General features: G+C 36.1%; 1 protein-coding gene across 1 annotated transcript; it reads left to right on the forward strand.

Annotated features, from left to right (window-relative positions):
• The first annotated feature begins 14,814 nt into the window (after positions 1-14,814).
• On the forward strand, positions 14,815-15,294 carry LOC149225852 (putative aspartic proteinase GIP2). Its single transcript, XM_089380037.1, has one exon. The coding sequence runs from the start codon at positions 14,815-14,817 to the stop codon at positions 15,292-15,294; it is 480 nt and encodes a 159-aa protein (XP_089236163.1).
• The last annotated feature ends 2,167 nt before the right edge of the window (positions 15,295-17,461 follow it).

The following is a 17,461-nucleotide window of genomic DNA, read 5'->3' on the forward strand; positions in this document are numbered from 1 at the left end:
TGCTAAAGTAAAACATGACTCATGACAACTCAAACATGCTTGTTGGTCTATGTCTCAGCTAAGCTTACAACACCCAAGTTTCTTCTATGAAACTCAAATACGTATTGTGCTAATGACTTAGTAAATATATCAGCGAATTGATCACTAGATTTACAAGGCTTCAAGTGAACTTCTCCATTGCTCACAAGTTCTCTAATAAAGTGATATCTAGTATCAATATGCTTGCTCTTTTGATGAAACACACTATTCTTGGATAGTGCAATCATTGAGGTGTTGTCACAATATATTGTTGTTGATCCTTGTTGTTTTTGCTTGAGTCCATCAAATACTCTTCTTAACCACACTGCTTGACATGCTGCTGATGTTGCTACTACATATTCTTCTTCTACTGACGAAAGTGTCACAATGGGCTACTTCTTAGATGCCCATGAAATCACACCTGAACCAAGGTGGAACACAAAACCAGAAGTGCTCTTCCTATCATCCAAACTTCCTGCAAAATCACTATCTATGTATCCAATCAAATCTTTCTTTTCTGTGCTTGCATACATTATGTCACAATCTCTAGTTCCTGCTATGTATCTCAAAATTCTTTTTCCTGCACTCCAATGTGTGTCTTTTGGAGTCTCCATAAATATGGAAATCAAACTCACTCCTTGCATGATATCCGATCTTGTAGTTGTGAGATACATGAAGCTGCCAACCAATCTTTTGAATAGAGATGGATTGACATATGATCCTACATCATCCTTGCTTAACTTTGTACCTATTGCAACTGGTGTAGGGACACGTTTGCAATTTTTTATCCTGAATCTTTTCAACAAAACTTTTGCACATTTATTTTGACAAATAAAAATTCCCTTTTCAAATTGCTCAACTTCTATGCCAAGAAAATATTTCAAGAGACCAAGATCTTTCATCTCAAATTCTTTCATCATCGCTGCTTTAAATTCATCTATCCCAAAATCATCTGTAAAAATCATGTCATCAACATATAAGCGAACAATCAAAATATGTCTATGCTCATTTACCTTTGTGTATAAGGTAGGCTTAATGTTGCTTCTAAAAAATCCATTCTTAATCATGTAGCTGTCGATTCTGATATACCAAGCTCTAGGGGCTTGCTTCAGTTCACAGAGCATTTTCTTCAACCTATAAATTTTCTCTTCATTACTCTCAACTTCATATCCTAGAGGTTGTTGCACATAAATTTCTTCTTCTAGAATTCCGTTCAAGAAGGTTGATTTCACATCTATCTAATATACTTTCAACTGGTTCTGAGTTGTTGTGGCTAGAACTCCATGAATTCACACATAAAACAGGAGTTGGGGCTCTTTTATTGATCACACAAAACATGATACTTACAATGAACTCGGTGAAGAGTATTTATCTTTTTCGACTAACGACTCGCCTTGACATGCATGCACATGCAACCACACACTAAAATTCGTCTATCACTTAACTCGACTTGACTCAACACTCAAATACTCAATCACTAAGTTAACTGACTTTCTATGTCTAGTCAACTCTTCATGCAAGAGTAATTAGCTTATTTTAACACCGTCCTTAATTATGACTGCTAAACTAAAACATAACTTATGACAACTCAAACATGCTTGTTGTTCTATGTCTCAGCGAGGCTTACAACACCCAAGTTTCTTCTATGAAACTCAAACACATATTGTTTAATGACTTAGTAAATATATCAGAGAATTGATCACTAGATTTACAAGGCTTCAAGTGAATTTCTCCCTTGCTCACAAGTTCTCTAATAAAGAGATATCTAGTATCAATATGCTTACTCTTTTGATGAAACACACTATTCTTGGATAGTGCAATCATTGAGGTGTTGTCACAATATATTGTTGTTGATCCTTGTTTTTTCTGCTTGAGTCCATCAAATACTCTTCTTAACCACACTTCTTTACATGATGTTGATGTTGCTGCTACATATTCTGCTTCTGCTAACGAAAGTGTCACAATGTGTTTCTTCTTAGATGCCCATGAAATCACACCTGAACCAAGGTGGAACACAAAACCAGAAGTGTTCTTCCTATCATCCAAACTTCTTGCAAAATCACTATCTGTGTATCCAATCAAATCTTTCTTTTCTGTGCTTGCATACATTATACCACAATCTCTAGTTCCTTCTATGTATCTCGGAATTCTTTTTCCTACACTCCAATGTGTGTTTTTTGGAGTTTCCATAAATATGGAAATCAAACTCTCTGGGCTTGTAGCTGCGAGATACATGAGGATGCCAACCAATCTTTTGAATAGAGTTGGATTGACATATGATCCTACATCATCCTTGCTTAACTTTGTACCTGTTGCAACTGGTGTAGGGACATGTTTGCAATTTTCCATCCTGAATCTTTTCAACAAATATTTGGCATATTTATTTTGAAAAATACAAATTCCCTTTTCAAATTGTTCAACTTCTATGCCAAGAAAATATTTCATGAGACCAAGATCTGTCATCTCAAATTCTTTCAACATCGCTGCTTTAAATTCGTCTATCTCAAAATCACCTGTAAAAATAATGTCATCAACATATAAGAAAACAATCAAAATCTGTTCATGCTCATTTATGTTTGTGTATAAGGTAGACTCAATGTTTCTTCTGTGAATTCCAATCTTAATCATGTAGCTGTCAATTCTGCTATACCAATCTCTAGGCACTTGCTTCAACCCATAGAGCATTTTCTTCAACCTATAAACTTTCTCTTCATTACTCTCAACTTCATATCCTGGAGGCTGCTGGACATAAATTTATTCTTCTAGAATTCCATTCAAGAAGGTTGATTTCACATCCATCTGATATACTTTCCATTGGTTCTAAGCTGCTGTGGCTAGAACTACTCTTACGGTATCCAATCTGGCTACTAGAGAAAACGTTTCTCCAAAGTCTATTCCTGGTTGCTACGAAAATCCTTTTGCTAGAAGCCTTGTTTTAAATCTATCAATTCCACCTTTTTCATTCAACTTTGTCTTGTACACCCACTTTACACCAATGAGATTTTTGTCCTTTGGTAAATAAACCAAATCCCATGTATCATTCTTTTCAATAGCCTCAATTTCTTCATCCATGGCTTGCACCCAATTTTCATCTCTGATTGCTTCTTCAAATGAAGAAGGTTGGAATGACAACACTGCAAAATTTGAACTAAAATCCAAATCATTATAAATATCTTTCAAACTTCTCCTCTTTCTCTTACCATTGCTTGATTCATCACCTGACTTATTGCTAGGAGAATCTTGATCTGTTGATTTGCTTGAAGATCCATGATGCCATGAAAATCTTGGAGTCCTTGTTGGTGTGTCTCTGTTTGGTGTCTTCACCTGTGATTCTTGCTGCTCCTTTGCAGCAATCATGGAATTCCTTTGAGTCATATTCTCCACCACGATTTGACCTCAATACCTTGATCTGTCGATCACTTTGGTTCTCTATTAAGGCTTTGAATTATTTGAACTTCGCAAAAGTTTTAGACTTTTGCTTCAAGAAGTAAACCCAAGTCTTTCTACTATAATCATCAATGAAAGTGAAAAAGTAACAACTTCCACCAATTGACTGTGTCCTCATAGGTCCACAGAAGTCTGTATGCACTAACTCAAGAGGTTGCTTTGCTCTATATGCAACTCCCTTTGGAAAACTTTCACGGTGTTTCTTTCCCAAGATGAAACACTCACAGGTACTAGTAGGTTCTTTGATGGGAGGTAATCCTTTGACCATCTGTTTTTGCTGCAATAATCTTAAACGAAAGAAGTGCAAGTGTCCAAATCTAAAGTGACATAACCAATAATCATCAGAACATGCAACTGTAAAAGAACTCATCTCACCTCTGTAATTCATAATTAGAGGAAAGAGTTTGTTCCTCGTCATCTGCACTTTCTCTATCAGCTACTTGCTTGGGGGCTTGTCATATATAACACATTCTTGACCTTGAAAGATAACTATGTATCCTTTCTGTGTCAATAGACCATAACTTCACAAATTATGTTTGAGACTAGGAACATAATATACCTCTGAGATTGTCTTCGCCTCCCCCTGCTTGGTCAGAATGTTGACCACTCCTTTGCCATCTACTTCTACTGTCTTTTCAGTCCCCAACTTTACCTCTGTTTTCACAGATTGATCGAAATTTGCAACCAAATCCTTGTTGCATGTCATGTGGTTACTGCAACCATTGCCTAATAACCACACACTAGTAGAAGGTTCATGCAAGGTATGACAAGCTAATAACATGGAGTTAGATCTCTCTGTAGTGACATTAGCTCTTTGGTTCCCTTGATCAGCTAACTTCTTCCTGCAATCATGAGCATAGTGACCAAATTTATTGCAATAATAACATCTCACCTTTGATTTGTAAATTCTTTGATTATTGTTGAAGCTTCTGTAGTTGCTTCCACTTTCATGTTCATGCTCTTCTCGATCATTTCTCTGACCACCATATCTTCCGCTTTGTCCTCTGCCTCTCGATCTACTTTTTCCTCAACCTTTGTCTCTTGAAATAGAAACTTGACTTTTGAAAGCAGTCTCTAAAGTGGAATCCTTATTTTTGTCTATCCTTGCCTCATGTGATAGAAGTGATCCCATCAACTCATCAATTGTCAACGATGCCAAATCTTTGGCTTCTTCAATGGCTGCTACCATGACATCAAATTTGGTAGACAAAGATCTGAGGACCTTCTCAACTATTGTTTGATTTTTAATCTCTTCACCATAAATATTTAACTGATTTACAACAGTTATGACCTGATTCATGAAAGAATCAATGTCCTTTGTCTCCTTCATCTGGAGACTTTCAAAATCTCTCCTAGTATTCTGCAACTTAACAATATTGACTTTGGCCATACCTGTATAGTTTATCGCCAAAGTATCCCATGTTACTTTTGTTGAAGACATGATCATAATCTTCTGGAACACTGCTCGGTCCACTCCCTACTGGATAAGCTGCAACGCTTGTGCATTCTTCTTCTTGTCTTTCTTCCATTGTTCCCTCTCTGTATTACTGAGAGCTTGTTCTTCTGTTTCATCCTTAGGTTGTAAAAACCCAAACTTGACGTAATCCCAGACATCATGTGCTTGCATTGTGAAATATGGTCGCCATTTTAATGGCCCACACATCATAATCTTTCCCTGTAAACGGTGGGAACTGGGGCTGGAAATTTGAGAAAGCCATCTTTCTCCAAAAATACCTTTTTGAAAAAAAACCCTTAATTTCTCCTTTGTAAAACTCTTTTCCAAAAAAAATATCCCTTTCAATAAAACCCTAAATTTTTTATTTAAAACAAAAACTTAAATTTTCTTTTCAAAAAAACCCTTTTTTGAAAATTCTCTCAATTATTATATATATATATATATATAAATCTCTAAAAAAAAAAAAAATTCTATATATATAAAAAACAATAAAACCATTATATAACATGCCCTTCACGAATTAAAAAAAACACTTTTTATTGTGAAGTCCTTTATAAAATCAATCATAAAAATAACCTTTTATACTTTTTCGTGCTCCAAACAAAAAAGGAAAGGCCCACGTGAGCAAAACAATTCCTTTGACTTCGTAATTATGTATGTTCATTGGTTGCTTAACACACCGGTTGTAGTGATAACATACGTGCTATCGCCTTACACAGTGATGGACTACCGCGTTATTCGTATAACGCTTCAAACACCAAAGAAATCTGTGTGCTTTAACGCAGCTTTCCCCAGAGACTGAACGTGTTATAGAGCTTTGTATAGAATTGTAGGATGCGTTAATGCTTAAACCACAAGAAAAATATATGTTTCTCTCACACACATAGTGTTGCTAATCCATTTTCCCTCGTTCTTTGATACCAATTTTTTGGACAGGCGGAGGAGACAAAGCATGAATTCACACATAAAACACCAGTTGCGGCTCTTCTATTGATTACACAAAACATGATACTTTTTTTTTTTCTTTTGTCAAGTAAGAGTGGAGCCTTCAATGAACCGTACGAAAGATTACATATGTTACATGTCTTTACAAGTATAAAAACCAACGAGAAAACCCGTTGATGAATAACCATCAAGAAAACCTAAAACAAAACCCGAAACTTTACACATAAGTCTTACACAAAACCTCTGCCCATTATCCAACTCGGTGGCTATTCGATAAGACCCTAGTGATCCAATGGTCCTTCAAGAAAACGATTCGGAGACTTGCGTGACCCTTACCTGCTTTACAAAGCCGAAAAAGAAAATAAATTGTCAATGAATAAAACTTCAGGTCCATTCTAAGACTTAACCTCCGAACACTTTTAAAACCCGATATCCATATGATCAGGCCCCTGTTGATCTGACGGTCCTCCAAGATATTGGAACAAAAAGTAGCTCGATATTTACCATCTTTACGAATCCAATGAGGATTATAAACCGTTGACCTATAAATCTTAGGGTCCGCTTGAAGACATAACCTTCTATCAATTTCCAACCCGATAGCCAATCAACGACAAACGCCATCAAAACTAGTGGTCAGTGACGTTCCAACAAGCTCGTTATTTACCAAGTACCCCTCGCCTGTAATTAACTCTATTTTAAGCAATCTAAGTGGGATCAATGAAAATTATTGACTTCTACTTCCCCTTTCTCCTACTTCCATTAGTCTTCCTTTTGTTTGTTCCTCGTGGTCTGGAAGTGCTCCATGTCTTTGGCCGCCTGTTTTTGACAATCATCACGCAATTTCCCTGAGGGTATTGAATCCCAAGCATGCTTACTATAACTTTCCTTGCAAAGCACTCCTTCATTCACCAAATGATCAGCTAGCATATTGGCTTTTCTTCGTACATGAACGAAGCTAACTTTTCTCAGGGTTCATAGGTGGGAATGAATACGCTGAAAGACCTGCAAAATCCGCCAATGTTTTGAAACTTTTCTGGGTGCCGCTCCATTACATATCTTCTTGGCCACATTAATTACCAATTCAGAGTCTACGTCAATGATGGTGTTGTGTAGATTTGACTCGATCAGTATTTCCAGGCACTGCTATAAGGCCATGAGCTCCACCATGTTATTAGTGGCAGTCCTCAAATTACTATGAAAGATATCCTTTATGCACCCCTACTCATCTCTGATGACCCCGCCAAATCCAGCCATCCCTGTTCTTCCCTTAGAGGCTCCATCTATATTAATTTTCAAGAAACCATGAGGAGGAGGTTGCCAAAAGTCTTTACCAATAGTTATCTATCTCACATCCTTGTTTATGCTCTAGGGAACTAACGAATGGAGACCCAATTGCAGCAGTATGCGAGCATCTTGGGTCAGAGTAAGGTCCTCAAGAGGTCTCCACAAAAAGGCTCCAACAATGTCTTTGAGCTATCGTAATATTTGTGCAATAATGTTTTGGGTTGAGCCAGTTTTGTTCTTGAAAATCCTGCCATTGCATTCTTTCCAGACATCTCCAATTCTTCAAAGTGTTGGTGATACTGAGTCTGTCCCTGTCAATTTGCCTGAATACTGAGGCCACCCAATCCCACAAGGTAGAGGTGAATGGGCAAAGGTTGAGTAAGTTTTCCATCGTCTCCTCTTGTAAACCACATAGATGGCATTTGGATGGGCCAACAAAACCCCTTTTCAAAAGATTTTCCCAAGTTAGAATTTTCTTTTGTTGAACCAACCACATAAACAACTTTATTTTCATCCAATGCGGGTGTTGCCAAAGGTCCTTCCATACCTTATCAGGGTTTTGATAGTCAAACCCTAGGGCCATTCGTTTAGCTTCTTTGAGGTTAAAGTTACCTTCTGTTTTTCTTCCCCATCTCAATTGGTCAGACTTGGATGAAACCAAAATCTTCCTCTGTTCCAAGTCCAGAGCAAGAGAGCCTGCTTGGGCCTTCAAAGGGCTCTCTTCACTATAGCCCAGATCCTTCCATATTCTCCATTTACCATTTTTCCTTGCCTGATCCTAGAAGTCACTTACCATACATAAACCTTTGTTGTCAGTGTCATTCTTGAGAGCGGTTAGTTCTTCCCTAAACAAGTTTGGTTCTTGCTACCAGTTATCCTCCCAAAATCTTGCCAGGTTCCCAGCTCGGATCTCCCAGAAGCTATGTTGTTGGACAATGGCTCTATTTTCCCAAGCAAGATTCCAAATGTGGGAGCCCTTGATAAGCCTAGACATTCGAATATGATCCCTCTCCTGCCAATTATTCGCATATTTCCGTTTCTAAAGCTTGGCCCAAGGGATTGTCGATTCCTTAAGCCACCTCCACCAAAGTTTTGCTCATGAAGCCCCAAAACACCATGGGCCTTGGGTTTGCAAAGCTTGTCCCAAGCTACCAAAGCCCACTTCTTTTTCTCTTCCCCATTTCCCCAAAGAAAATCTATTTGAATATTCCTAATCTATTGCATAACTCCTTTAGGAGCAGGAAGAGCTGACAACATGAAAATGGGTATGGTCTGCGGGACAACCTTTGTAAGCACAAGACACCCTGCCAAATTCAAAGACCTGCAAGTCCATTTCCTGATCTTGTCCTGAAGTTTGTTAATTACTGCCTCCCACACACCCTTGCTCAGAGGTTTGTCCATAAGAGGCATTCCAAGGTATTTAGAAGGTAACTAATCCCTTTGGAACCCAAGAATTCTGGTGAGGTTCCTCTGAATAGCAATGTTAGTGTTAAAAAAGAAAACCTTTGATTTGTCAAGGATTACCTCTGTAATAGCGGCCATAGCAAAGTCATTCAATATTTGTTTGAAATATTTGGCTTCCTTGACTATGGGAATACCTTGCAGCATAGTGTCATCCAAGAATTATTGATAAGTCAAAGCAACACCATCTTTGGTTAGTTTTAGTCCTTGGATTCTTCCTTCAACATTTTCCATTTTGATCGCCCTACTTAACCCTTCCATCATGAGCACAAAGAGGAAGGGGGAGAGTCGATCTCCTTGTTTGAGACCTCTAGAAGGCATAAAGGTTCTGGAGGGCAAGCCATTAAGCAGGATTGAAAAACTAGCTGTGGATACCAGGGCCATAACCCATCTAATCCAGTTGTGGTCGAAACCATAAGCTTTTAGCATTACCCTGATGTAAGACCAGCTTAGCTTATCATAAGATTTCGCTAGGTCAAGCTGTATGATCATACCAGCTTGCTTAATGCTCTTAAGAGAGTGTACCATCTCGTGAGCTTGTATGATGTTATTGAGAATTTGTCTTCCTTCCACATAACCAATTTTCTCCTCTGAGACAAGAGCTGGAAGAAGGGGCTTGAGTCTGTTAGCAATCACTTTGGAAATAATTTTGTACACCACATTACATAAAGCTATGGGTCTGAATCTGTCCGGTGTCATAGCTTTTTCCTGCTTTGGAATCAAAGCTATGAAAGAGGCATTGAGAGCCTTCAAAACCATTTTGGATCTTCTTGAGTCTTCCACAACATCAAGGATGTCTTGTTTGACTGTTTTCCAGCATGCTTTGAAGAAGTCCACATTGAAACCATCTGGGCCAGGAGCTTTCCCATTTTTCATCTCATTGATAACTTCACTGACCTCATCTTCAGACACTGGTCTATTAAGATTGTGATTGTCTTCCTTGGTTACAAGCTTGGGAATGTACTTTGTGAAATTGTTAATGAACCGTGATCTGTCGAGGAGAGGCTCCTCTGCTATGCTAAGGAAGTGTTGAACTAGGACATATTCCATTTCTTTGTGGGAGACGAGCTCTTTCCTTTGAAAATATCTAAGTTTTGAAATTCTGTTATGTGACCTGTGATCCAAAGTTGATTTATGAAAAAACTTCGTGTTTCTTTCCCCTTCTTTGATCCACTGCACCCTCGATTTCTGTCTCCAGAAAATCTCCTCTTGCATGCACCTATCTTCCCATTCCTTCTGAAGAGAATCGACTTGAGTTTTCCTTTCCTCAGTAAAACCATCTGTGATGATGATCTGATTAATCCCCTGGAGTTTTTGTTCAACTTCTCTTTTGGCTTTAAAAATATTACCAAACTCTTTTCTGTTCCATTCTTTAAGTCTTTGTTGCAGCATGAACATTTTAGTGCCGTGAACTGGTATATCTTCCATCCACCATTTGTCAATATTGCTGGTGAAGTCAGGGTGAGAGAGCCAGGCATTCTCAAACCTAAAAGTTTTGTTCCTCGGTGTACCTATAAAAGTGGCTTCAAGCTAGACAAGCTAGTGGTTCAAGCCTCCAAAGGGAAGGATTAAAGCTGACATGTCAAGGCCTGTGAGAAGGAGGTTCTCTGAGATTATGAATCTATCTAGTTTAGAGGCAACTTGAGAAGCCCCTCCCTCTTATTGTTCCAGGTGAAAGTGCCATTTATTGTTTCAGTATCCACTAGTCCCATGTTATTTAAGAAGTTCTAGAAGGCAGTGGAGTCTCTGCCTAGTATTCTGGTGCCACCTTTTTTCTCTATAAGAGATTTGATCATATTGAAATCCCCTGCCAGAATCCAAGGCATATCAGGATATCTCTCTCTCAACTCCTCAAGGGAGGTGAGAAGCTTGAGTTTGTCTTCTAGTTTTTGAGGACCATAGATGTTTGTAATCATGTAGATCTCTTTATCACCCAAAGGTTGAATCACCAATGATAGATAGTTCCTCGACACTTCAGCATCCAGGATTCCAAGTTTCTGGGGAACCCAAAGCATAAGAATCCCCCCCGCCGAGTTAACTGCCTTAACCTCTAGATACTCATACTTGATTAACCATTTGCTATGTATTTCTCTAATCTTGTTTATCAAACATTTTGTTTCCTGAATAAAAACCATATCTGGGTTTTCTTCTTTTATTCTACTGCTAAGATTTCTTTGTTTCCTTTTACTTCCGAGACCTCTAATGTTCCAGGTTGTAAGCTTCATTAAGAAAGGTTTGTAAAGGAATAACTGGTGAGATCTTTCATCTTACCTAAGTTAATCATGAGTTTCCCACATTCGGTCAGCAACAGCTCATTCTGTCTTTTCCTTCCTCTTTTCCTACTTGGGTTCTTAGAGGAGTGCCCCTATGTTTCCTCCATTATTTTCATCCCTCTATTCTCCTAGCTGTCATGGTTTCTTTTGACTCTAAAACCTTTCGATTGGGATCTCCAGAGGAAGAGCTATTGAACCCTGTCAAACTCTTCTTTTGGCACGGAGTCAACCCCTTAGATCTAAATTCTCCTTCTCTAGAATCTCTTGCAGTTCATGGTCCTCCATTCTCGCCTCACTTGGGGTCATCTCATGGTCCCTGCTGAGCTCCATAATGCTCAGTATATCATCCTTTTGCTGGTTGTTCTCTGGTATATCCTCCATGATAGCATCCTTTTCCTTCTCGGTGGGATTAGTCTCCAATTCCTGGTTTGCCCCATTGTTTTCGTCTTCTTCTTCTAAGATCTTGAAACTATTGTGGCTCGGTTGCCTGTCCTTGTTTATTTTATTTTGGTAATGCTTTCCTCCTTTCCCTTTACCCCCCACCTTAGTGAAACCCTCAGGATCTTTGCATGTGGTGGTTTTTGTGTTGCTCTCTAGTTTGTTTAATGGGTAGTCTCTGTATAGGTGCCCATGTTCATGGCACTTACAACACCTAAATGGGACATGTTCATAGTCCACCGCCTGCACCCATTCTTCGTCATACACTTCTAAGATGATCTCGTTCGGAAGTGCTCTAGATAAGTCCATTTGCACACAAATTCAGGTGAAGGAAGTGTATTTGCCTCTTAGAGTCACATTTGATATCTTTATAAGATGCCTTAGCTTATTGCCGATAGCCTTTAGAGACTCTGACAGCCAATAATCTAAAGGAAGGGAGTAAAGTCTTATCCATACTGGTACTAAAGTGAATGTTTCTCGTTTTGGGACAAAATTCATCACCCATGGTCGCATGTAAAGGCCTGAAACAACGTAAAAATAGGGTCCTCCCTCGAACACTCTATCTTTATCCTCTAAGCCTGTGAACACCATCGTAAAGAAGCCCTTGGACCCAAGATGAAGGTTTATTCCCCCCATTCGATTCCAATGGTTCCTTATCCATGTGTGTAAAGCCTTCTTCGTCGGCCAAATCCCCATAAATTTGCATATAACCACATGTTCCACCATGTGATCTTTGTGCACCTGTATCACTGGGTCACTTAAAACTACCCGAGGAATAACGGTCGACTTGGGTTTACAAACCCTTGTCGCACTCATAGGTGCATCTTTCTGACTGATGCTCCCTATCCTCTTCTCCTGCTATCTTCTTCGTGATTCTCTTCCTGTCCGTGAGGTCTGATATTTCCTGTGTTAATATCCTCAGTTTTCACCTCCGTTGGTTTCTTGAAGTGATGCTGACCAGCTCCCTTGCTTCTGTTTGCAGCTACTTGACTGTAGGAGGGAGCAGAACTCCCTCCTCCGCGTTCTGCCATGGTTACTAGCAGCCAAACCCTAACTCAAACCCTAGTTCAGATTGCAGAGCCTTTCCGAGATCTATCCCCCCACAAAACATGATACTTACAATGAACCCAGTGAAGGGTATTTATCCTTTTCGACTAATGACTCGCCTTGACATGCATGCACATGCAACCACACACTAAAATTCGTCTATCACTTAACTCGACTTAACACTCAAATACTCAATTGCTCAATCACTCAGTTAACTAACTCTCTATGTTTATCCAACTACTCATGCAAGAGTAATTAACTTATTTAAACATGAATTAGTTTCATTATAAGAGATTGATTAGTTTTCAAAATGATAGGATGAGTCAAAATACAGATTATCCAATATGTTTTTTCTAAATGTTTTGACCATTAAAACCACGAAGCATAATAAATTAGAGTTCAATATTAAAAATATTAATATAAATTTATTATAATAAGTCATTATACGATCACATCTCGGTTTTTAAAAGTTATAGTTAAATTTGTCATTGTGAAATAGAGATGCTACAACTCTTTACATTAACCAAAAATTTTACTCATTTTATCATTCATATATATAATCATTTCATTTATTTATTTATTTTATTATTTATTTATTTTTTTTCTGTTAAAATATTTTTTATATTAAATTTATTATAATAAATCATTATACGACCAGGTTATTAAGTTATACTTAAATTTGTCATCGTGAAGTGAAGTGGAGATGCTACAACTCTTTACATTCACGGAAGATTTTACTCATTTTACCATTCATATATATATAATCATTTTTTACTTTCTTTTAAATTAAAATTTTCATAATATTTTTAGTTATAAATATGGTTTAAAGATTTTTTACAATTTTCTCAATTTATTAAATTATTTATTTTTATCGTATATTTTTATATCATAATTTAATCTTTAAATCATAAATAGTTTAATTTTTCATATTGTTGTTTTATCAAGTTTATAAACCTTCTTTTCACCTTTTTAATTTCTTATAGTGAAAAAAAAGTCTTTTACTAAATTTATTTATTTAGATTGTGCTCCCACTTTTAGGAAAGATTTACCTTTTTAAAAACCCCAATACTAAGAACATAATAATTTTACTTCTTAGTAATTCCCCTCATCCTCTCAAATTGGTTCTCGGGAGAAAGATGTGTCACATCCATATTAGAGTGACCTCACTTTAATGGAATGGACAGACTTTTAAACCATTGCCAAAGCTTAAACATAGTGTAAAATTATAAGGTATATAAAATTTGGATAAAAATATTTTATATTTTTATATATTTATAATTGTTATTCAAGGAAAACTATGTCACCTGGAATAATCGGTTAAGAGAGTATGTTTTCACTAATGCCAGATACATCTTGATTTTGGGCCATGCTTTCACTCATGCTAGATACCTCTAAGTCTTGGGCTGTTAACTTATTCCCTTAAGTCCAAAAAAACCAACCCTTACTCATACAAAAACAATTTTAAAACAAGTTCCAAAACTGATCTAAATATATTATTATTTATTAAATACAATTTATTTAAGATAATATTGATAATCATGTATATTTCAATTTCAATAAAATTAAAATTACTAAAATCATGATTCAACTTTAAATTTTTAACCAATTATAAATATTTTAGTAATTATAGAAAACCTTCACTTTAAAGAGTCAAAGCCCTACAAATTACAGGAACTCTATGACCATGCATAATGTCACACTCAAAGATTGGTTGTCCCTTTAAAGATTAGAAGCGCTGCAAATTATAAGAACTCCATGACCATTCATAATGTCACACTGAAAGACTAGTTGTCCTTCACTTTACAAGCCTATAGTCCATATCTTTAATTATACGGTGTGCACAGGGCTGAAATATAGAGCCGAATTACATTATAATGGAATTATACCAAGGAGTAGGCCGCACTCCTCCTCATCATTCCTTTGCAAGTCAAATCTCATTGCCATAACCTCTCTCTATCCTAGAGATGTTGTCGATGATGGGTCACACAGACATGTGGAGGTGTGACACATGGGAGCCATCATGTCCCTTCCTATAAGTACCCCATCTAGGTGCTAATGAAAACTGTTTTAATGAATAAGATATTGATCAACTAAACACCAATTTAAGCTTTTCATTCAATTTAGTTACTAAAGTATTATTTAACTTGTAAATTTTGATAAAGTTTAATCCTCTCCATAATTTAAGATATTAATGTGCATATACAATTAATGACATTCATATAGAAAAAACAATTGATGTGAATTAAAACTCGGCATCACTAATCTTATATCACTTTAATAGGGGCATAGGATAAATTCCAAATGATATGCACCTTTACCAATGCCCTTTCTCGGTGATTAACCCTCCACTGACAATAGTTAGTGCTCCGATGAGTCCAACTCCGTAGTTGTCCAACATTGCCATCTCAGCTCTCCACCGCGTAGGGGTTCAGTCGCAAGTTGGCCATGTGTCTGCCAGGTGGCAATCAACCTGGAGCTCTCTTCTTTGGCGACGGACCGCTCGTTTTCCTTCCACCACCTGGAAGAGACCTCTCCCTCGGCCTCATCCACACTCCCTTCATCAAGAATACCGTCTACACAGACGTCTTCTACATTGGTGTGCAGAGAATCGATGTCAATGGCGTCCCCCTTGCAATCGACGCAGAGAAGCTGCGACTCGGCACGCAGGGCCGTGGCGGCACCAACCTGAGCACCGTGGTGCACTACACGCAACTAGCAACCCCGATCTACAATTCTATCGTGGCCGCCGTCGAAAAGCAAAGGAATATCCCGCGCGTTGTTTCGGTGGCCCCTTTCGACGCGTGTTTCAACTCGAGCGCTGTTGGGTTCAGTCGCGTGGGGCCTGCCGTGCGGCCATTGACCTTGTGCTGCAGAGCAACGGTACCATTTGGAGGATCTTTGGAGCTAACTCCATGGTGGGGGTGAGTGATAAGGTGTTGTGTCTGGGATTTGTTGATGCAGGGGAGGATCCGGTGACATCAATTGTGATAGGGACTTAGGATAATCTGCTCCAATTCGATGTGGTCAAACTCCACACTCGGCTTCTGCTCCTCTCTGCTCTTCGGACAAACAACATGTTCTAATTTCAACTTCACGACTTCCGCTTGATGAATAATTTTCATATGAAATAAACTGTTATAATAAACCATGAGCACGATAAATAAGAGAGATTTTCACATTATACTTTACTGCCGGGCACATGGATATGCGTTTTTCTCTCTCTGCTCAGCTAGCTGTTGTTGAATTCTACCGAGGATTTAGCATGTATTTTTTTTTATGTTTTGAAAAGTATACTTTCTTAATTTAAAATTAAGAAAGTTGTTTTTATCTAATTTTTTAGAGTTGTGGTGATATTTTGATTTTGTGTTATTTAAACTAGTTTTTGGATTTTATATATAGATTCAGTGCTTTTAAAATTTTTTAGGGCATTTTTATTGTGCAGGGGTCACTCATCAAACTTGTGATTTCAATAAATTCCTGATTAATTTTAGAAAAATGAAACCAAAAAATCCCCTAAAAAACTTTCAAAAAATAACATTAAAAACAACTAAAAATGAAATTAATAAACTCTACCATTAATTTCATTATAACATGGTTGACTGGTTTTCAAAATAATTTCGTTATAACATGGTTGACTGGTTTTCAAAATAATAAGGCGCGTGAAAATACCCATTCTCCAATCTTGTTTCTAAATATAAGGAAGATTTTACCCGTTTCATTTCATATATATATAATATTTTTTTAAAAATAAATTTCTCACATTATTTTTAATTAATGGTAAATATGGTTTAAGGCTTTTTACTTGGTTTTCAAATCATAAATTTTATTAATAATTTAATTTTCCATATTTTGTTTTATCAACTTTATACGTTCATTTTACTTTATTTTTAAATTTCTCCTAATAAAAGATGAAAATCTTTTATTAGATTTATTTATCATCTTTTATTAGATTTATTTACTTGAATTGTGCTCCCATTTTTGAAAAAGATTTGCCCTAAAAAAACCAATACTAAAAACATAAGAGTAATTCCCCTTATCCTCTCAAATATATTCTCGCCAAAAAGAAGTGGTACATCCAGATTAGAGTGACCCCCATAAACTGTGATCTTTACCTTCACTTTAATGGAATGGAAAGACTTCTAAACCATTGCCAAAGCTTAAAGTCAAACCACTTATATATGGTAAAATGATAAGGTATATAAAATTTGGCCAAAAATACTTTATACTTTTATATATTTATAATTTTATGTATGTACAAAATATTTTACAAATTTTATATAAAAATATTTTACACTTTTATACGTATATTTGCACTATATATATATATATATATATATATATATATAAAATGCTTTATATTATGTAATGGTGAAGGTTAGGATTACCTTTATAATATTTTCAATAAAATATTATAAATTTATTAAATATTTAAATTGTTGAATATTTATAATTTTAAACTAATTAGATATTATCAATTTTCCTTTTTTAATTATAACCTTCACAATTTAATATTATATTAAAAATATAAATAAATTATAATGAACAAAAGGAAAAGTATAACCATTTAATTGAAAAATAGAAAATAATGAAAAAAAATTAATGAAAAAATGTCTTGAAATTTTTTTTGAGCGCAAATCACATTTATTTTTTTCTCGATTTTATCTAGTAAATTCCCCCTTTTATGAATTAACCCATCTTATTGGTCCTTTATTTAACTTATTAAGTTTAATAAGCCTGTAGGATATATATATATATATATATATATATATATATATATATATATGTTTTTATTTTAGATAAGTTTATTAATAGGTTAGGGTCTTGTGAGTTAATTCTTACCATTTTTGTTTATGATAATAATATTACAAGAAACTAACTTGCATAATAACTAATTAACTATTTGCTTGTATATTTATATTTAATTAGGAAAGTATATATTTACGTATTATTCCATATTATATTAATGATTTAAGGTTTTTGATATATAGCTATTTCATAATATACATATATATATATATATATATATATATTTAATTAATATTCCATATTAGTAATTTTAAGTTTATTAATGATTAATGTTTGATTTAGTGAT

The sequence above is a fragment of the Pinus tabuliformis genome, chromosome J, assembly GCF_031772625.1.
Source record: "Pinus tabuliformis cultivar Carrire ecotype Pingquan chromosome J, CPIR1, whole genome shotgun sequence".
Classification (NCBI taxonomy): domain Eukaryota; kingdom Viridiplantae; phylum Streptophyta; class Pinopsida; order Pinales; family Pinaceae; genus Pinus; species Pinus tabuliformis.